Source organism: Amphibalanus amphitrite, unplaced genomic scaffold, assembly GCF_019059575.1.
Source record: "Amphibalanus amphitrite isolate SeventyFive unplaced genomic scaffold, NRLGWU_Aamphi_draft 002709F_arrow, whole genome shotgun sequence".
In the NCBI taxonomy this organism is placed as follows: Eukaryota; Metazoa; Arthropoda; class Thecostraca; order Balanomorpha; family Balanidae; genus Amphibalanus; species Amphibalanus amphitrite.
The window spans coordinates 1-21,560 of record NW_024884098.1 but is presented as its reverse complement, the minus strand read 5'-3'; the positions used below and the strand labels follow the sequence as shown (position 1 = coordinate 21,560).

The window sequence follows — 21,560 nt, the reverse complement described above, 5'->3', positions numbered from 1 at the left end:
ACCCGCCGCAGCGACAGGGAGACTTTCTGGGGCGGGCACCGGCACCGGCCGCCCACAAAGTCACTACGGGCACATTGGAAACTGGTAGAGTCTGGTGGGGAAACCAGACAGCCGGCGCCGACAGAGGCAGCTGGCGTGCCGGGCAGACGGCCCAGATATCAGGTCATGACCCTAGGGCCACCTCCGACATACATCCAGACACCCAGGCAGACCATACAGACCAGGCGGCTACGATTGGCTGAGACGGGCAGCAAGGAAGCGCCAGGTTATCGGTAGAGATTACAAGTCAGCATTCCGAGCCGCCACATGCCATCAACGTGACCGTATCGGCGGCACCTTAGAGTGTTCTCAGTTTTCAGCGCTGGTGGTATGCACCTCGCCTGGTGTCGGATGTCGCTTGAGTTGTGCACCTGTGTCCTATGTTCGCTGTAACGCCATGAGGCAACGGACTCCGTACAGAAGGCAGCAGCACAATCAGTAGCGGCGGAACACCTTCAAGTAAGGGGGGCACTGCCGACTTTTGGTCCCATTCTTTCCATGCAACGCCCATAGGGCTAATGTTAAAATGCCAAAATCAAAGGGGGGCACGGTGCCCCGGTGCCCTGCCCGTTCCGCCGCCTATGAGCACAATCAAATATCCTATGGCAGGTAGTCGGACGAAACGACGTGCATTCCTCAAAGGCCCCCGAAACCACCGCTCGCCAGTGACAGTGACACACCGTCATCGCCGCCGATGACGCTGCCGCACCGTCATCCGCCAGCGATGGCGGGTCGGTGACTCAGCTGGGAGAGCTGGCGGCAGTCGTGACGGCTGTGACGGCGGTGACGGAGCTCGTGACGGTGGTGACGACGGCTGCCGGGAGCCGCCCGTCCGCCGTCGCGCTGCTGTGTGGGCCGCGCGCCCGGTCGCCCATAAAAGGCAGGCAAGGTCGGCCGAGCCGCCGCAGCCGCCACCACGGCTTTTGGTGGTGCCTGACGCGCACAGGGGCACCGTGGGTACTGAAACATGGCGCAGCCGGTACCAGCTGGCGGGTTTCGTGCAGCCGACTACGGCCAACGCTGGGGAATAGTCCTGTGTGGAGACCGGGGTAATCTCGAAGAGAGCACAGTATGCCCTACCAAGCCAAGAGACCGATCGATTAACAGCCCGACATGCCTTGAAAGCTCGTATCTCATTTCTCCTGATAATTTGTAACGATGAATGGTCAGACGCCGTATGCACTGCAATTCATCACCTGTCTATGCATCTTGCAGCCACCCAGCCAGAAAAGATCATATCACCATGACACCCACCCCGGCCCCTGACAACTACAGGTGCGTGACCTCGCCGTACCTCCCCCTCCCTTACCCGCCCTTCAGTCCGCCCCGCACCGCACCTGTTTCAATGCACGCCAAATATACAGTAATCCATTGGACGAAACCTGTCCACAGCGACCAGACGATAGGTCACATGGGGTTGAATCTGCTGATACGATGCTACTACGTTCACACAGTTCGTACTTTATCAGAGAAATGGCTAAGATTGACGTGTTCGTTCTTCAAACAGACTGATTGTTGGACCGCGATACTCGCGCTACCACTACGGCTCGTCGTGAGCATACCTACACAGAGAACCGCCAACTGCCAGGCACCTAAAGAAACATGATGGAGGGAGACGGAGACATGGAGTCACCACCTCCCTCTCACCGTCTCTACATAAGCTTGTCTGTCACTCTGCCTCCATACGTCGGGGCGGGGCGGGGCGGGGTCTGACCGCCAACACGACACGACACGACCCGTGCCATGCGCTCCATCACCGCCTGGTGTGTCGAGTCGGCACCTGACACGGCCTGACACGACACGGGACAGACACCGCCCCGCCCAGACGCCAGACTGGCACCGTGCGGAGGCGGGGATACACGGAAGGATATACAGACAGGCAGGCGAGAGAGACATCAAGATTACAGATGTTGACAGAGAGACCCAGATACACACCGATACAAATTCAGACGCGGCCAGACGGACGGTCGGACAGATAAACATACTGCGTGAGTGCAGCGGGAGGGGAGGAGGGTCGTCGTCCGATTCAGTGCGGATGTTCGCCATTTGATAACGGATGAGTGAACAGCGCCCCACACGCGCCCGCGCCGTATGCGTGGGTTCGCATTGGAGCTCGGACAGAAGTGTTTCCGAAACCAAACTCAGAGTTACATCTCTTCTGAATAACCACGTACCACAATCACCGACTGTTCAAGACAGCGGCAACATGTGGCTTTTATACCACCGACCAGCCTGAGTAAAGCCATCAGAGCGGTTTCAATCTCACCGGACACGAACCAGACTGACCTCAGTCTTAACCAGCACATACCGGACTGAACACCGGCAAAACGCTTACCAGACCGGCCTAAGCCTGACACATCACCTTTCAAGCCCGACCACAGACCCGACCCAACACCTCCCGTAGAGAACAGGGAGCGATGACCGTCTCCACCGGTTCGCATCGGGTCAGACCGCTTCCGAGCGGGCTTCCGCATCGTCTCACTAGTGCCGCGTCTCTCGCCACCGCACTCCGCACGTCAAACCCCTCTGCCTGCACCATTCTCTAGCTCTCCCCTCTTCTCCCGTCTGTATAGCCAGATACGCTCTCTGCCTTTGCTATGACTGTAAGTAAGCGGATTACCTTATGGAGCGTTGTACGAAATTCGCTGAATGTTTGGTTCATTGAACAACCTTCATCATTCCACAAGGATTTCTGCCACACGGCGAAAGCACTGATCTCTACCACCAGTCATCCTGCCTGTCTCTGCACAGGTCACAGCCCGCTGGTCCGTCAACCGCTCACCCCAGCTCACCAGGCCAGGCGGCGATAATGTGTTTGTTTTGTCGTGAATCAGAGGGCAGATGGGGTTAGGGCAGGAGCGGTGGGCAGCTGCTAATGCTATTGACCTAGCAGTAGGGGACACATTCCAGAGATCATTGACCTCTGGTTGAACTCTGGCGGCACAACATGCCGAGTCCGACGGTTGTCTGAAGCTGAACTCCTTTGACCTGCTGTCTAGAACAGCTACCACACACTTCGTCAAAGAAAAAGATAACGATGAACCGGCAGTGGCCCGACAGTGACTGGGCGATAACCCGATGACCCAACGGTAATCCAGTGACCTGAAACAACTAAGGTCGCAGCGAACCGCTGCTACCGCCTCTGCCGCCGCTGCCGTCATCACCAAGGCCATATCGTCAACACGCAAAAAAGCTTCGCTCATTTCCGGAACAGTAACCTCTTCAGTGCTGTCAATAAAATGAAGCTTACAACGTTTTTGACCCCATGAGCTCGTCACGACAAGCAATACCGTTTTATCACAAACCCGCCGAGCCGATGTACGTTTCGTGACAGTAACGGTGTCACACCTGGTGCAGGGGTATGCATTAGATCCGCCCCGCTCGACAGACAGATCACGAACGGGTACAAAAACGGCCGACAGATGCGCCCCGGGGCTCGGCGAGGTGCCGAGGAAGGCACGACACGGTGCTTCCTTATCGACCGGACGGCCGTGACCGTGGGGGAGGGGGAGGGGGAGCGGCATGGAGCCAGTGATTTGTAGTTGAGGCTGGCTGTGCACTGTGCAGGCTTCAGCAGCGGCTTGTCGGGAGATCGTTGTATGATCGGCGATCGGGTGATCATGAGGAGCCGTAGGCGATATTGAAAACCGGTACCCAATAGTCAGCAACCAGTAACCAACCAGCACCACCAGCCACCAGCGACCAGCAACCAGCCCCGCCGCGGCCACCGACCCGTCGAGATAACTGCAGTCCCCCACTGAAATCTGCCGGATCTGCAGGAAGGCACTGCCAGCGTGACAACAAACGACTGTCACCCCTCGCTCAGTACCGGGAACATCCACCACCACCACCAGCTAGAAGGGACAGGGGACGTAGGCAGGCACAGACGAACACTCTTTCCGGAGATGAGGTGCGAGGTTCGATACGACAGCATGGTGTCTAAGGTGAACCGCTGCAGGCAGCAATATGGGGTAATGCATATGCACATTGCACAAGCAAACTCCTAACTGGCTTACTGTTCGGTACTAATTCAATCCCCGCGAGGCTTTCATCAGCATAACTCAATTATGGAAACTGAAGTCTTTAGTTATCATAAATGATCTTCGCAGAAGACTGGATAATAAATGCAAATTCTTCTGGTCTGATCAGCCGCCCTTAGATTGCAAAACATACTAACTATAGGATGGCTTCAGCTACCGAGTTCTTAACGACATTCAGCCACATTTATTCCCGCTAGTGCCACGAAACAGTGAGAGGATACTGCCCACTCTAGAACCGTATCACCCCAGATCCGGCACTCTAGCATTGTGTAGTGGGGCATTCGTGATCGCTGACGGCAGCACAACAGCAGCCGAGTTCACTGAGGTCACTGGCGGTGACAGCGCTGAACCTTTGGCGGCTGAGGACGGTGGGTGACAAAATATCGGCATCGACTAATCAATGGCGGCAGGAAAGGACTATCAGTATTCAGTTGTGTCAAGTGGGACATATATTTGCTGATTGAGCGATAATCAATACTAGGAATGTGAGCTATAGCCAAATACAAAAATGCAGATTGTTTTGTCTGTCTCACTGATATGGCAGCAAGCTAGACAGTCACACAACCTTGGCCACTCCCATCACGGTCCTGTTTCTATCCAATGACCAGCGGCCAGCTCAGCACCGTGTCATTTACCAATTATTGGAAATTAACATCCGGATAAATAAACAACCGTAGCGCTGAAATTTACATTACATACGACCTTACTACCTGACATGAAATTCCCACGTCAGCCAGTCAGCTGTTCGGCCGGCCCATTCGCCACAACCAGCCTCCGTCCATTTCCAACACTGAGTGCTCAGACAGCGGACAACCGGACAACCAGTGAGAGGGCCTGACGGATACTAGTGATATATGAAGGCCGGCCTGTGAGTCAGGCCAACTAACGCCGCCTAATGACGCATTGAGAGCCAGGCGATTTTCCTCTAGGGGAATGACGCTGGACGGCAAAGCCGATAGAGGAAGAGGGCTAAGGCGTAGTGAACGTTCAGGGGAGATGAGAGAGAGAGAGAGAGAGAGAGAGAGAGAGAGAGAGAGAGAGAGAGAGAGAGAGAGAGAGAGAGAGAGAGAGAGAGAGAGAGAGAGAGAGAGAGAGAGAGAGAGAGAGAGAGAGAGAGAGACAGAGAGACAGAGAGACAGAGAGACAGAGAGACAGAGAGACAGAGAGAGAGAGAGAGAGAGAGAGAGAGAGAGAGAGAGAGAGAGAGAGAGAGAGAGAGAGAGTGAGAGAGAGAGAGAGAGAGAGAGAGAGAGAGAGAGAGAGAGAGAGAGAGAGAGAGAGAGAGAGAGAGAGAGAGAGAGAGAGAGAGAGAGAGAGAGAGAGAGAGAGAGAGAGAGAGAGACAGACAGAGACAGAGACAGAGACAGAGACAGAGACAGAGACAGAGACAGAGACAGAGACAGAGAGACAGAGAGACAGAGAGAGAGAGAGAGAGAGAGAGAGAGAGAGAGAGAGAGAGAGAGAGAGAGAGAGAGAGAGAGAGAGAGAGAGAGAGAGAGAGAGAGAGAGGTGAGATATTACGAAAACATGTCGCTAGAATCCCCCGACATGCCAGTAACGAGTAACGCTGTCAGGCGGTACGCCCAGCCTGGGCCCTACACATCTGGGACCCACACTGATCTCAGACCGAGGCAACGACCGATAACGCGGCAGCACCGTCCAGCGATGTAATGCGTGCGCAACGCCGCTGACCAAACGCCCGAAAAATAATGGCACTGGTCTAAAAATAGTTTAGCCGAAACACCTGTGGATGTAAGCGGTTGGTTGCACTTAAATTGCCCCAGCGCGGTGGTATCGCGATTGGACCCATGAGGTCACACCGTCGTACAAATATTGAATCACCACTCACCAGTCACAGATCGGTAAATAAGTACTGGAACAAAGCATGAGCACCTGGCCGGCCAGCAAGTCATTCAATTCATTCATTCATTCATTCATTTCTTCATTCATTACCAACAAAGACCGGCCATGAGAGGACCGTAGCGAGTTTCACAAGCGACAGGGTGAGAGCAGCACCCTGACAGCCGGGGTGTCAAGCAGCCAAGATCAGCATCGCTTCCGAGAACTGCAACACTTTTAGGCCGTCACCGACTCACCATGTGATAAAGGGGCGGGGGGTTATTTACCGACCACATGACACAGCGGGCCATCATCTGACGTCAGTGGTCAACAGTGTCGTCACCCATTGGGTGACGATATTGGGCGATAAAGAGGTCACGTTGGGTTCATAGAGACCAAAATTAGCCTCTGGCAGTTCCCAAAGTTCATCACAATCTCCATAATTCACTATCGACCCACAGGTCTCTGTCACTCGCTACAGATCACCACTATCCATCAATGTTCATAATTAGTCCCCAAAGGTGACCCATAAGGAGCCGTCCGAGGGTCACCACTTGTCACCAAAGGTTCACCATTTGTCTCCTGAGGTCACCGTCGGTGTCACGGGTCACCGCTCGGCCGCCGCCCGACACGACTTCCCACCATCCCCGCCCGTGGCCACAGGTCACCGACCGAGCCGCCGCTACAGCCACCTCCAGAGACGGCGCTAGAGCCACCGCCCATAGCCACCTCCAGAGACGGTATTCGAGCCACCGCCCAGCCCGCCTCGCGTGGCGCCGACGGCGCCTCGGTCCAAACACAGGTGGAGCCGCCCATAGCTGGACAGCGCATGGTGCGCGCTGCAGAGCTGGGGTCCGCAGTGGACTGCGTGGGTTGCCCAACGCCCATGGTACGGTGCGGGGTCACGCCGGCTCCAAACATAGAGCAATGCGGGCGGGGGCGGGGGAGGAGTTGGAGACACCAACCCCCCGACCCCAAGAAAGATTCAACGGCGAAGGGTGGTGCTATCTGATGGCACGCCTCGGTCACCATTCCAACCAGTTCGTCCGCTCCACAGAGCACGACTAGGGAGACACAAGGGAGACACAGACTGCTGCTCTGCTCCAGCTGCACCACCCGACCGACCAGTCGCCACAGCGCGCCGAGCTAGGCCGGCTGGCCGGCTCCACCCGCAGCGCCAGCCCCGGCCCGCCCTGATCCGACCACCGATATCCTAAAGCGGCGCCACAACGCTCCACCGAACACCGCCCCAACGTCTGCGCACAGCTCAGGTGGAAACCGGCCTTTCCAAGGTGATGGTGGTCGCAACAACGCGTCTCAACTGCTGAGAAATAGACGGGTCAAAGGCGCCGTTCATTTAATCACATCGGGCTTGTCCTATGACCGGGCACGACAGACAAGCCAGTAGCTGAAATAAAGCGTAAGAGTCTGACTATCAACCTCTCAATATCAGCCATCAACCACTCAAGGTATCAACAATCACGCACTGTGTTTCAACTTTACCATAATCCCAGACCTCATTATCACCCACTTCAGTCCCAACCATCACCCACTCGTTCAAGAAATACAACCCTATCTGTCGTCTGTAGTCCCAGCTCCTTGCCATGTCTCTAACCCTCGGACCCATACACCACCAGTTCGCGAATCCTAGATCCCGGATCCGGGATCCGTCGGGGCGGCGGTCCCACGCCGGAGGCCCTCTGGGAACCTCCCACGACCGATATGAACGGCACATGGCGACGGTCCCCGCTCCGGCGCCGACGGTCGAAGTCTGTGTGCCCCGAGGCCAGCGGATCTAGGACCCGCGGCGGGCAGTGTTAGGTTGGTTGACTGCTGCTGGCTAGAGATGGCACGGAGCTAGATCACATGCCAAGCGTGGGTGTTTATGGTGGCAGTACTACACGGCTGCTATGAGCATTGAGCACGGTGGCCGATGGGCCAAGAACCAGGAAAAGGAACCCATCAGCAGTCACTGACAGCTAAATAAATCAACGACAGATTCACATCTCACCGGCAATTCAATGAATGGCGATCGCTCTCCGACGTCATTGGCTCAGCACAGAGACAGCGAAGTCGAAATCCTTCTCATACATGCAAAACCACCCTCTCCACAGTACCGCGGCGCCGAGGTTCAAGGGCACATCAGCCACTGAGGACACGCAGACGCAGCCAATAGCGATAGGCGCTGAGATACAGATCGCCGCCAGTGACGTCAGTGGTCATCACCAGTGACGTCACTCCCGTGTAAGCTAGACTGGAGACACGCAGCCGGTGCATTGTATAGTACCCGAGAAAGGCGCGCCTTCGTGGGGCGAGCGTGAGGTGTACCAGCCCACACACAGCTTTGTCGGGAAGTTGGGGGAGGGGCGAGGAGGAGGAGGGGGCGACATACCACACCTGGCACAAGTTCGAGTTCCTCGTCGAGGAGTTGGAGACTGAATCGGGCGAGGACGTCATCTCGATCCTGCTCTACTCTCTCAGCCTGGTCGGTATGTGCGCCGTGGTGGGGTACACCGGCCTCGGCCTGTCCCTCTGGCCCATCCGCCTCCTGCGCGGACAGGAGAGTGTCCAGGAGCAGCGCGAGGATGTGCGTCAGGAGCGCCGCCGTCTCCAGCTCCAGATTAACACGCTCAGGGACCAGGCCAACTACTCGACGTTTCCGTCGTGGCAGGTGGACCGACTGAACTCCCTGGAGCGGGAAGAAGCGGTGCTCGGACGCCGCGAGACCGAGCTCAATGAGGCAGTCGGCAACTGGATGAACAGGTGCAGTGGCTTTTTCCGTCCGTTCGAGGTGGTTCTGGGCATCACCGTCTTGGTGACTGGTGCCGTCACCTTCACCGCCCTGCTACTGAGCAACATCGACAAGGCGCTGCACTCGCTGGGTATGAAGACGGGGTACATCCTGCCGGAGCGCCAGCTGCCCAACCCGATGGACTGGCTTCTCTCTGAGTCGGACCGACTGTACCCGCTCGACTACATCCTCTACTTGGTACTCATCTTCACCCTGGTCGGCGCCACCGTCAGCTGCATCCAGGACATCGGCGTGCGCGTGTTTGCCGTTAAGCTGTACTCGATTCGCCCGGGCCGCACGCCGGCGCACGGCCTGATACTGCTGGTGCTGAGCCTGGTGTACGTGCTGCTGGCACTGAATGTGCTGCTGCTCTCGATCGCGCCCCAGTACACCATGTACGGCGACCAGCACTACATCAAAGACGAAGTGCAGCCGGACGGCAGCGTGAAACGAGAGGTTCTGCCGTGCACTGCCAGCGCGCCGGCCGGCGAGTGTGTTCTCAGCCGAATGGCCCTGCTGCTGCTGCGCTTCTCCTACAAGGCCTGGATCTTCGGAGCCGTCTTCTACTGGGCCACCTGGCTCTTCCTCCTGTCGGTGGTGATGGGCTTCTTTATCGCCCTCTACCGTCGCCGTCCCAGACAGGGGGCTGGACTTCCCACTGAGGAGGACAGACTGCTGGACAATGTCGACGCCTGAGGACAGTGAGGACACATTGAGGACACGGTGAGGACAGTGAGGACTGAGGACACTGAGTATCTTTCATGACATGGGAAGGAGCCGCGAGGATCTGGGTGATTTGAGGAAAGGGGCAGAGGGAGGACTCTGGCTTCAAGAGGAGAGTTGCTCGCTGTGAGGACAGTCTTGAGAACGCAGGATGAGTGTATGAGTGGCGGAATTGCGTAATAGATGGAAGGATGAAATGTTATTGTGTAAAAGCAAGAGTTTTGAGACGTGAATGCGTTAACAGAAACAGTGTGAGAGATTATTGAAGCTACAGTCTGTTTGCACTTGAGCTCTTTCGCTTGTGTGCAATGATTTATCGTTCCTTTCTGTTATATGAAAGTATGCGAGCAATTGTGATACCTTATCACACGCCAAAGCATACTAATTTCTTTCTTCATTGCCGCCGAAGATGTCTATGCTTCCGTTGTAGACACAGTTTCTTAGTGAGCCAGATTGCCATAGCCAAATGAGTAGATTAGCTGATGTGGTTAGCATGATCAGACAGCTTAGGAGCGCACTCTATCAGCTATACCACCGAATGTTGTGTAACTGGTTGGGAGTTGGGACAACGCTTGAGTGCTCTTGTGCGATTATTGTATCGCGTTTCCCTCATGTCCACTGCCTGTGTTACGTTGCCGCCTTTTCACTACTCAAGGTGGCATGTGAAAGGTAATAAGTCGTGCTCTGTGTGGGAGGAAGCCCAACCCCGCCGAATCCTGACTGGACTGGAATCAAATCATACTGTGACCGTTGCTTCGCATTGAGACTCTGCTGCGTCTTTATATATTGAGTGATCGGTAGGGAAGCGCTATTCAGTAAGCAATTAGTCGAGAGTGGTTACCAATGCTTGTAGTAGTCCGAGCCACTGTCGTGAGTGGAGGCGAGGTGTCGCTGACGCTTTCATTCAGATATACAGTGTCCTAGCAATCCCTTAGATATCCGGCCAAGCTTTTGTAGATGAGAAATGTCACAAATTCAATATCGGATGTAAACACGACTTTCCTCTTATCTTCCGCTATTGTGTGGTTTTGCCGGCAGCGGGACCGTTTTGTTTGTGGCATGATTCTGTCGTCGATGTAATTTTCACCATAATTCAGGCAGACATTGCCGAATTTTCGTCGACGTAATGCTGGTTTGTCAGGTTGTCCAGTGGTTTGCGCCAAATTATTAAGCTCCTGCCGTTTGTGTCATTGTCCCCATGGCTTTGTGCACCGATCTGATTCGCATGTCTCAGCAGTAGTTTTGTTTGTGGTGCCCGATATGTTGAATTAGCTCATTTCACCTCTATTTAATTTCTCCAGTGATTGGGTTGTTGCTGCTCATATGTGTTATAAGTTTCGCCCGCAGTATCGCAGTCAATGACTTCATGCAATATGATCTTCAATGTAACTGCGTGGCATTAATGGATAATCGAATGTATGTACGCATGCTTATCCCAATGTACATTTGCGCCCAAGTTACGAGGCGCCGCTTCTGGGTGACGATACCAGCCCTATTGTAGGTGTAGAAACTAGTTAATACCCACGTTGCCCCATTGTACGAGTTAGGGGGCGTCTTGGTCGTTCGGCTGTGGATATATGTTTACATGTTTATTCTATTAGATGCGTAGTATTTACACTTCTTGCCGGCTTTGCCAGGTTAGTCCTTAGGCGCTAGACGAGGGAAGTTCCCTTGCTTTTCATTGCGTTTAATCAGGTGTTCTCTGAGTTGTATCAGTTAAATACAGTTACATAATAGAGCTGCCACTTTACCACCGGCTGGTGTCCAGCAGAGCGCCGCAGGGAAATTTCACAGCATGTGTTGTGTGCAGCGGCCGCGGCCGTGCTGGAATGTCGACAGATGGAAAGTTACCACTCGGTCCCGACTTTTTGTCATTCAATGGGTGGTCGGGAGAAAGCATGAACTTAAAAATTATCGAGTTCATTTCGCCATTGTTATCGTTTGTCAGTCCGCATCAGGTCGGCGCAAAAATAACGTTGGTAAGTTTCCCAAATCCATACCGCTAGAAGCCAGACATGAGCTCTTCCCTGAGATCCAATACGATGGACAGGATCACTGACGGCTTTGTGAGGCATTCCTGACCCCTCCCCCTCCCCCGAGGGACTCTCAGCGTGCGACCTTGACAAGGCAGCCGACGGCAGGGGGCAGAGGGGAGGAGGCGGAGTCGGTCACCTGTTCAACTCTCCACTCTGTACCGTGGAAGGATGACACCGTCGTCCGTCTGACCTCTCTCGAGAGTTGTCAGCGGTAGTTGCTATCTATGAACGGAGCTACTTGCTCCCAGTGAATCATAGAGATAGCCATAAGGCGGGACAGAAGCCCACAGAGAGCTCAATCAATGACGGCTGATAGGATCTGTCAATGATGTATCGATCAGTGGAATGGTTCGGATGTTATTATCCGCTGGGTTTGTTTGTGACACGCCACCCTATCGATAACCCAGCTGACAAGTTCCGACCGCAAACCGTGCAGGCTGCGATCTGACCTACATGTGCAGTGACCAGGTGTTCCGGTCGCGCGAAGGTCGCACTGTTTCCAAACTGCCCCCTCCCCAACGGGGGATGTTGGTGCCGCGCACCAGTACCTACCAGGTCCCACTCGTGTTCGCTGCGCTCCCGGATCACCAGTCCGGTGGTGCTGCCATTCTGCACCATCGCGGCACCAGGTCCACCGACCCGGCTCTCCTCTGAACTGACACGCCCTACTCTCACTGCACGTGGTATCCGATACAGCCGCTGTGAGCAGCAGCGACCAGCGGCGGCCGCGCCGACACCGGCACCGCCTCCCCGCGTCACAAACTGCCCGCTGGCAGCGCCACTCCGCGTCACACCACTCCGTCACCGCGTCACACTGACACTGGGTCCGTCACAGTCGCCGTGACACACCTCCAACACCCTCACTCCGGGCCGAGCGCCCTGCCAAGCGCCCTGCGTCTGAGCTCCGCCCGGCGCGCTACTGCCACCTAGCGGACGGCGGCGCAAGGTCGTACAGTCTCGAACAGAGAGCGGTGAGGACGAAGGCTGTACGGGACACCCATTCATCACGTTTCAGACATGACGTCTGATCAGCTGTTGGCGTTGCCCCCGCCCACGGGACCTGACCGTTTCACCTTAGTATCTTTGTATACTTGGTACTGCCTTGATCAGATTAGGGTATGGGGAGGGGGGAGGGGGGCTCCACAAAGCTCGAGTGTTGTTTTCTGTATTAGGCTGTGAAGAAATACGGAAACTTTGCCAGCCAAGGGACGTTATGTCAAATGAAGAGACTTTTTTCAGACATGCTGCAGAATAAAGGCAAGCTTGTTTATACCTTACCACAGGCATATCATTACAAGGCGTAGCCGTTAGCCAAAAACCAGCTTCCCTGAATATCATGGTGGGCCCCTTTCCTCCAACTTCATGGCTGCGCTGTTGCTCATTTCATCTTCAACTTAAAAACAATGCTTTATTCTAAATAAAGTAACTCGCCTTGTCCAGCCGGAGCATAGGTTCCTCGATCGAGCCTTGAGGTCCAGCTACCGACACCTAGCGCCCAATTACACAACTAGTACTTTCTACTACTCCCACAGGTGGCGCCACCATCGCCGCCTACAGCACTGCGGTGGCGCCACCGTCGCGTCTCCGGAGCTCCAGCGGACAGGACCGTGACGCTGCCGAGCAGCGGCGGCGGAGGGAAGGCACGCGTGGCCGCCGTCTGCTGCGGTCGCTCGCCACTCAGCGGTGCCGACAGCTTCCCAGAGCGGCGCGGCGGTAGCACGTGCTGCATGACACAGTTGAGCGCCCACTGTGACGGCCCGGCCGACGGACGGACAGACGGACGGAGGATGGCAGCAGATGGGAGGTGCAACGATGTTTGTAAGAAGCAGAGGATCGATTGCATGATTAAGATCAATGATGATGTTCTTCAGATACAAAGGATCGATTGCAAGATTAATATCGAAGTCAGTCCCCTCGGGGAAGTCAATGAGTCATCAAACAGCAAGACGATCCAATAAGCCATAAGAGTAGGACGCACCGGAAGGTATCGACTATTACCGACTACCCAGAACAATAAGCAGCTATCATATCCGGTCCGATCTGGCAGCCGTCTGCGGTGCTGCCACCTCTGAAGCGCCTCCGTCTAGATCAGATAACGGTCGGACGCGCCATCGGCACCCGGCACCGTACAAAGGGACGGACAAATGATCAGCGCCGGCAGGCCGCGACCGGAGCGAAACAATGGTGGAATTACACCTGTTCGTGGTCGTCCATCCGGCCTGTTAGCTAACTATGGAGCATTGATAAATGTACCGTGCCCGGCACTTCATACACGGAGCACCTGAGCCAAGGGATGAGGCAGGAAACCGGCGCATGCCAATATAATCGCTCAAGTTTTCAGCGAAGCTCCACCGTAAACCACCATGTCGTTGACACCCTGGACTCCCACACTTGACATTCCGGTGTCCAACCAATCATCACACATACGAACTGGGGAACTTCGCTCCCCGCATAAACGGCGCTGAACCGGGGCTAACCGCTCGTCTCCGTCCCTCTCCTGCCTTCCCACACAGCCGATTCCCACTCAATGGACCCACTTTCTAGCGCCAAATGTGGCCTGACGATACACAGCAAACCACTCGCGACTCTCCAGATTTCGACTACCCTGCACCCCGCCGGCCCGGTTTGGGCCCCCTGCTCTGACCAATTCGGCGGCGCCCGGCGCGAGGTCACGGGTGAGCGCGCAGGCCTGACCCAGAGTCCGGTGACGGCGACAGCGTGCCGGAGAAAACGGACCGACCGCCGCGCGGGGTGCCGGCAAAACGGCGTTTAAAGGTGGAGACGGACGGGCGCTGTCCCAGGTCGTTGAAAGGGAGGGAAATAGCCATCACTAAACGCAGATACACTATCCCTGGTCAATGAAGGTGTCAGAGCAGAGGCGTCACTAGTCACAGTTGAAGTAGCGACAGCTTATCACTAGTAGACTAGCGATTGATAACGAGCGCTGTCCCCGAACGTGTTAGCGCCGGAGCAGAGCGGTCACTACTCGCAAACAGACGTGCACTGTTCATCGTAGCAGGCGGAGTAACAGTGGGTAACACGAGGATGAATAGTTATAAGCATCATCGCGGCCGCTGAAGTTCTGCAGCGCAACAATCTCAGACAAACGGAAGCGGACCCCGCGTCAAGTCACAGCTGGCTCCACATAGGAAAGACAGCATCGCTCGGGCGACCCTATACAGACTCGGCACCTGCCAAATAGAGTAGGACCCGCACCTGTGATAACCTGGGCTTCCCGGTGTACGCCAGTGAAGGGGCCATCAGCAGAAGCGCTGGCTTCGGCCGGCTCAATAAATGAAAGAACAAACGCCAACTTGCTAGTCAGCGGGGGATTGACTGAGTTATAAAACAAAGTCGTGAGCGATTGGGATAACATTTCACAGGCTAAGGTGGCAGCGAAGCATTGAAAAGGGATCAGGTGATATCAGGCTGATCGGCTGCAATACATCAGGTCCGATTTTATTATGATAAATCGCGCGCTTACGAAGGAATCTGCGCCAGGTGCGGGGCGAACACAAACGATTAAATTGGCCTGTAAAATATACATTATATAATGTCCCGCCGACAGGGGCCCGAACAAAATGGTGCAGCCAGATGTCTGACAAAGAAAATGTTCTCTAACAATGCACTCAATATTACTCTGCTTGCAATACACATAGATAATCGGACAATGAACTCACGGCGAAGGAGCAATCTTGTCCAAAGTGCACCGGCATGACTGTCATAGGTTATTGGTAGTTAGTCTACCGCTTCCAATAAATGTTCCGGTGTTACGACGCCAGTTAGGGAGATCAATCGTCGCGCGAATAAAAATGACAAGCGGGGAAAATAACGGAAGGATAAACCAAAATAAACACCACTCACTCCAATCTGCAAAATGCACAGATCAGATATGGTGCGCGTAAAATTAGACGCCCATTACCAAATGTACTCGTTTATCAAACAGAACGATCGGAGCACTCGAGTCGAGGTGCAGGCAGCAGATGCCCCATTATCGAACGTTAATGATTGTTCAACGTTGCACCGATCTGCATCGCGGCACCATACAGCATACTCATAAAATAACGACCATAATTAAGATAAGGAATATTCAATGAACCAGGCTGTTGGAGATATCCACCAATTACTGACACCCAGGTGGCCGGTGAAATAGGAGAGGAACAGGCAGAGCTTCCATGGTCGAATGATTCTGATCTAGCCCCGGTGTTCAACATATGGTGCGGTGCGACGACCTTTGATAATAGAGCAGCATTCCGTTGCGATCAGAGATAACCATATTTCTCGCCAACACACTAAATGAGGGGAATCAAACAAACGAGATGTCTGGAATTACGTGCATGGCTTCTCATGTGTGGACTTCTTCCAACTAAAATACTTGGCGCATTATTTTCATCACAGTCAGGAGCCGTGTCGTCATATATCTGTCGCATACCGCATACAAACCACGGACATCTACACGCTGCGGTACGCGGCAATCAGGCTGATGACATAAACGCTTTTGTTTATGGCCTCATGCTGTTCGGCGGTTACAATTATGTTGTGTTCGTTAGACTGAAAAACGCAATTTAAGAAAGGGGAGCTTATTATATTGTTTGTGAATTCTTACTGCCACATCCCGCTCCTTTCAGGTAGTAAGATTAGTGAGCACTTGGCACACTACCCTCGTTCTTGATCTCAGAGCACCCACTCAGCAGAGCGATGTCCAAAACGAGACAGGGCTAGTGATTTGTCAGTACCAGCCGGGAATCCCCCATACAACGGAGCGGAGACAATTCGTTACCGAAGAAGACCAGTATCCCGCCGTCGGGATGACCATGGTTTCCCACAGCCTCCGTTCTTAACGGGCCAGCGGCCACCGCGTCCCAGTACCGTGATTTGGCGTCACCACCGGCACCACAGTGGCCTGGTCACCACCGAACGACCGCAGGGTGGTTCAGCTTCACCAGCGGCACCAGTGGGCAGTCTCTGACACACCACCTGATCGTCACCATTCATCACAGACGCTCCAGTCTTCGTAAACGGTAGGACCGGTAGTCATATACCAAGGCGGCAAAGAGGCTCTGAGCTTTGCGAGAGGCTGTGGTCAACAGGCCGAACATCGTCACCCACTTCGCCACTAACCAGCGGAGTCAGCCGGCCGCGGCGGGACACACCGGACACGGTCACACGATGTGAGAGAGAGACGACAGACGCACAGAGAAAGACCGGTGACGACGCAGAATCGGAGGCTGACGGCGCATCCGGGCTGGTCAGACGGTCGGTGTATAGTCGGTCAGGGTTAGTAGGTGAGCCCAGAAGTGAGACTTCGACTGGGACTCGAAAAGCACTGAAGGCCTGTCTTCAAGGTCAGACGAGGACGAGATGTTGAGAACGGTTCGCGAATCCCTCTAGCAAGCGATGGATGAAAATGTCACTAACGAATCTGACTTTCAGTGGCATGTTTAATTAATTCATTCATTTCAACTTGCAAACTACTCGCAAGTTATTTGTGGTAATTATGTCCAACCATATATGAAAGTCAGTCTTCATTGACTGTGAACTGCCTCCATTAATCTAACCCTTTTAGGCTGCCACTTCGCCATTCATGAATGCGTCCATTCATTCATTTAGAAGAGAAGAAAAGCGTCATCAGTTAACTGGTAGCCGAAACCTATCAACTATTCATAATTTGTCACTGGAAGCCACAAGCTTCACCTCGTTTTCTATAACAGATGGTCTATCCAACATACATGGACGCACGGCCTAATTCCTTTCACAGTCGGTCGAGTGGCGCGGGTGACAGCCGAACGGCATGCTCACTGAGCATGGTGAAGGTGACAGTGACGAGGCTGATGGGCCGGGACGGGTACCGGTGGGGTATTAGCGGGGTACCAGTCCAGTTACTGTTAGTGTTATATCTCAGAATTAAAACGGTCGCAGAGTGGCCCACTGACAGTGAGTCATACTCCGCGCGACACTGCGCACCGCACAAGGGTCGGAGACTTCAACGGTGTAAAGAGTCCGAGACCGACTTCAATGCCGCATATCGTACATCCCATTGTGACTTCAACGCCGCACAAGAGCCCACCGTGACTGCAACGCAGCACAAGTGGTCATCTCGCAGCCGGTGCGACCCAGACAGACGGTCACTCGGTCGGCAGCCGCATTGTTCTGCCGTTTTACAGTTGTCACGCTAACGAGTAACGGCAGTGGTGACGGCTGTGACGCGGCCGTCGTCAGTGCGCCGGCCCGTGACTGCCGGTGAAGACCCGCTGCCAGGGCGCCCGCTGACGGCACTGCCGCGGAAACGGGGCGCTGCCGCCGTTGAAGACAGCAAGCAACATTAGCAGTAGGAAGTGTAGTTATTCGTCAAACCCAACCGATAAGACTCTTAGGTTAGTATTAGAAGCCCTAACAAGTCCCGTCATTGATGGTCTTACGGTGTCCCATCACAGACAGTCTGGTCACGGTCTAGAGACTACACAAAGTGGAGCACATGCACAATTCATGACCGTCATATCTTCACTAGATCGCGGCGGATCTTGGCGTCTTGACCACTCGGGCTGGTCATTTCTCTTCGTATCATGAATGATAAAATAACACACGGAGCCAAAAGTGATGGAAAATGAGGACGATTTTTTACCCATCAACGTCAGGCGAGGAAATCTTACTAGTTTAGAGAACAATAACGCTACAGGAAGTTACTGTGCTTCGATCAGCGGTTCAATCGCCCCGCTCCACATCAAACCGATTACCTGCGTGATCGGCCAGGAAGCCGGGCTCCGGATGGGAAACAGCCACACCAATTGGCATTAGCTTCACACTCTGAGTGTGTCCCAGGTAGTGTGTCCAGAATTCACACAATCATGTCACCGGCCGGGTGTAAATGCTTAGGTTGGCGACAACCAATCGAGATAGATTATTGCGGACTCCAACCGGAACATAAGGCCTCCATTGGTCGGAGTACGAACTCAGGCCGACGTGAGAAAACCGTTCCGGGAAATGATTTAAAGACAGAAACGGTGCTCTTCTTAGACCTGCATCTCGAGGAAGGCATAATATGGATGTTGAGAGCTGCCCCGTCATTAGGTTAGAAAAGAGGGCTGGCTGTGAGCCACCCCAATATAATGACCATCATACATACAGGGTGTCCCGAAATTGATGTCCTCTCCCGTTCGTTACGTTTCCCCAGAGCAATACCGGTATACCAATGGCGCTTTACCGGGACCCGACCCTGGGGCACGGTCACGTGTTTGTTGGTCACGTGACCTAGCCAGGCGAGCCGACCCAGGACCCGGCGGGGCGGCAGAGGTCATTTACCGAGAGGGTCGCGAGGCGCGCGGACTGCATATCAGCCATGGCGAAGGAGTACCCTTTGTCGACTCGCTATCGCGCTGTCGGCATGGTCAACGGCGGCACGCCCCAGGTACAGGTAGCCAAGGAGCTAAGGATAGAGCCCAGGACCCTCAGACGCTGGATGGCCCTCGACCGCAAGGGAGAGGCACTGGAGAACCGCGGGGGAAGAGGGAGGAAGACAGCGATGAGCCGGGTGGCCAAAATCGTGGTGGCGAAATCCGTTACGAAACGGCACCAGTCGACACGGAAACTAGCGCGGAAACTCAGTGCAAAAAATCATCCGGCCTCCAAGTCCGCTGTCCACCGGTATCTGCGGCAGTGCCTCCGTCTGAAGCCGCTGAAACCACGCGTGGAGCCCAAGCTGACGGCAGCACATCGACGAAAACGGCTGGACTTCGCTAAAAGTCGGATCAACTGGTCTATACAGGACTGGAGGCGGGTCATGTTTAGCGACGAGTCTCTTTTTGAGCTGTTTCATCCTCCCAACCGCCAGAACGACCGTGTTTGGGCTCAGAACAGCTCAGAAGTGCCTGTCATCGATACCGTCAAGCAGCCGGGCAAGGTCCTGGTGTGGGGCATGATGAGTTTCCGTGGCCTGTCAGACCTTCACATCGTGCCCCGCGGCCAAACCGTGACAGCGGACTTCTACGTGGAGGAGGTGATGAAGGGAACGGCGCCATCAGCGATGAGACGACGGAAGGAGAACGGACCACCAACGGCCATCAAACTTCTGCCGGACATGTCACAGGCCATTTTCCAACAGGACGGTGCCCCGGCTCACAACGCCACCAAGACCCAGGAGTGGTGCCGGGCCAACTTCCCTGGCTTCTGGGCCAAAGGAGAATGGCCAGGTAACAGCCCGGACCTGTCGCCAATCGAGAACCTGTGGGCAATCGTCCAGGACAGGATGGACAAGATAGCACCAGCGTCGTCCGAAACTGCCCTCATCAGGAACCTCCGATCGGCCTGGAGCAGCATCTCTGGAGAAACTCTCGACAACCTGATGTGTGGCATGCCGGAGCGCATGCGGGCATGTGTGCGGAAGCGTGGTGGATACATCAACAAATAAATCATGAACCGGTCATTTTTTGTTTTGATGTTATTGCACGCAATGGGAGAGGACATCAATTTCGGGACACCCTGTATGTCAGTTGTTGGCAATAGACCGTAGCATCATACAACATAACTAATAGAAAGCTACGCTACAAAGCCCGACAATCCATCACGATCACGAAGCATCAATCAAGTGACCCAGTTCAAACATGCAGGTGTATTCAATTACCACTCCTCAGAGCGCTAGCCCATGAAACCGAATACACCGCGTGATCATTAGTAGCACAAAATCAGCGGCGCGATTAAACGAGAATAGGGCGTGGGACTACAAATGGTGTCTGAGTCATCAATCACTACCGTAACGGAACAGACGATCCCGGACGAGACGCTTGATAAATGACAGGACGCACGGGCTGCGGCACCCGCGGCACCGGGCCATTCAAACCCTATGAATACCCAGCAGAGGGTAGTCACGAGCCAGACAGGTAAGCGCGCGCTGGGATGTGGATAATGGCCAGATGAGTAAAGGCTGTGATGTGGATTTGGCGAGACAGGTAAAGACTGGGATAGAGGGATGAGTCAGAAGTCATAGACTAGTAGAATCTATTGTCCTAAGGAAGTCAGAGACAAACCGGGTCAGACGTTACACCACTGGGGGTTTAAACACAGACCAGCCAGGTGCACCACCAGATAACACAAGTCACGAACCAAACTGGTGTTCCCTGGTTCGATAACAAACCAAACAAGTGGCTCCATACCTACATCACCAGTCACAAACCGAACAGGTTAACACGGGACCATCCACCAACCAGACCAATCCCTCCCGTTACCATCTACAGAATCCCTCAGAGGCCCCCACCAGGTCCCACAGGTCCAAATCGGGTGCCGTTACGGCCCAGTGCGTCGGTGACAACACTGAATATCTCTGACGACACCACAGGACAGTACCGGACGGCGGATCTCTCCCCGTCGGCGGCCGCAGCGACCATTACAGACCGTGCCTGCAGCCAAACAGTGGCCACAGAACTGAGACCGGCAGTCGGGGCAGGCAGCTTTCATTTTTGGATACTTTATATTCAGCGGCGCTATGCCACAAATGATGCTGACAATGTGGTTTGTGTTTTCACATTATTATGGAAAGTGGGAATGTGTTCGCCTATGAAAGTGTCCGGCTTTTAGGCTGCAGTATCAGATGATGACTTGAAATTGCCTGACATGACACGCGAATGAAGGTTTATGGGAACTAGGGGAATAGCATCCATTATGAGGATTGCGCACAAGTATCAGTGCTTAAAAGCCAGCTAAAATAATGAATGAACTTGGCCATTTGAAGAAATAATAGATCTTATCAACTTTGAATGCATTCAATTTCGGCGAACAATACCCAGGGTCGATTTGGCACACCGCACCGGGCCGGTACTCCGCCCACCAGCATCCGTCGTGTCCGGCGGCCGCACAGTGGGCCGGGCGGCCGCCAGGAGCGCTGGAAATTATTTGCGCTCGAGTTATCGTTCAACTGACTGTGAAAACATTTCATTTACAACGTTTAGCGAGATACCACACCAATAAGATGTAAATTCAAGACTTCTAATACCATGCATGCATGCATGTTGCAATTTGCATACACTGCACTTAGTTTACTGAGGAGTTCAAAAGGCGTCATTCCTGGTAAGATTTTAACACACTTCCCGGCACTCACAGTTT

The 21,560-nt window shown here is 54.2% G+C and overlaps 1 protein-coding gene across 1 annotated transcript; it reads left to right on the top strand.

Annotated features, from left to right (window-relative positions):
* Positions 1-5,627: 5,627 nt before the first annotated feature.
* On the top strand, positions 5,628-11,168 carry LOC122377299 (probable lysosomal cobalamin transporter). Its single transcript, XM_043357248.1, has 3 exons — positions 5,628-5,656; positions 6,582-6,770; positions 8,274-11,168. The coding sequence occupies exons 1-3, from the start codon at positions 5,628-5,630 to the stop codon at positions 9,403-9,405; spliced, it is 1,350 nt and encodes a 449-aa protein (XP_043213183.1). The 3' UTR covers positions 9,406-11,168.
* The last annotated feature ends 10,392 nt before the right edge of the window (positions 11,169-21,560 follow it).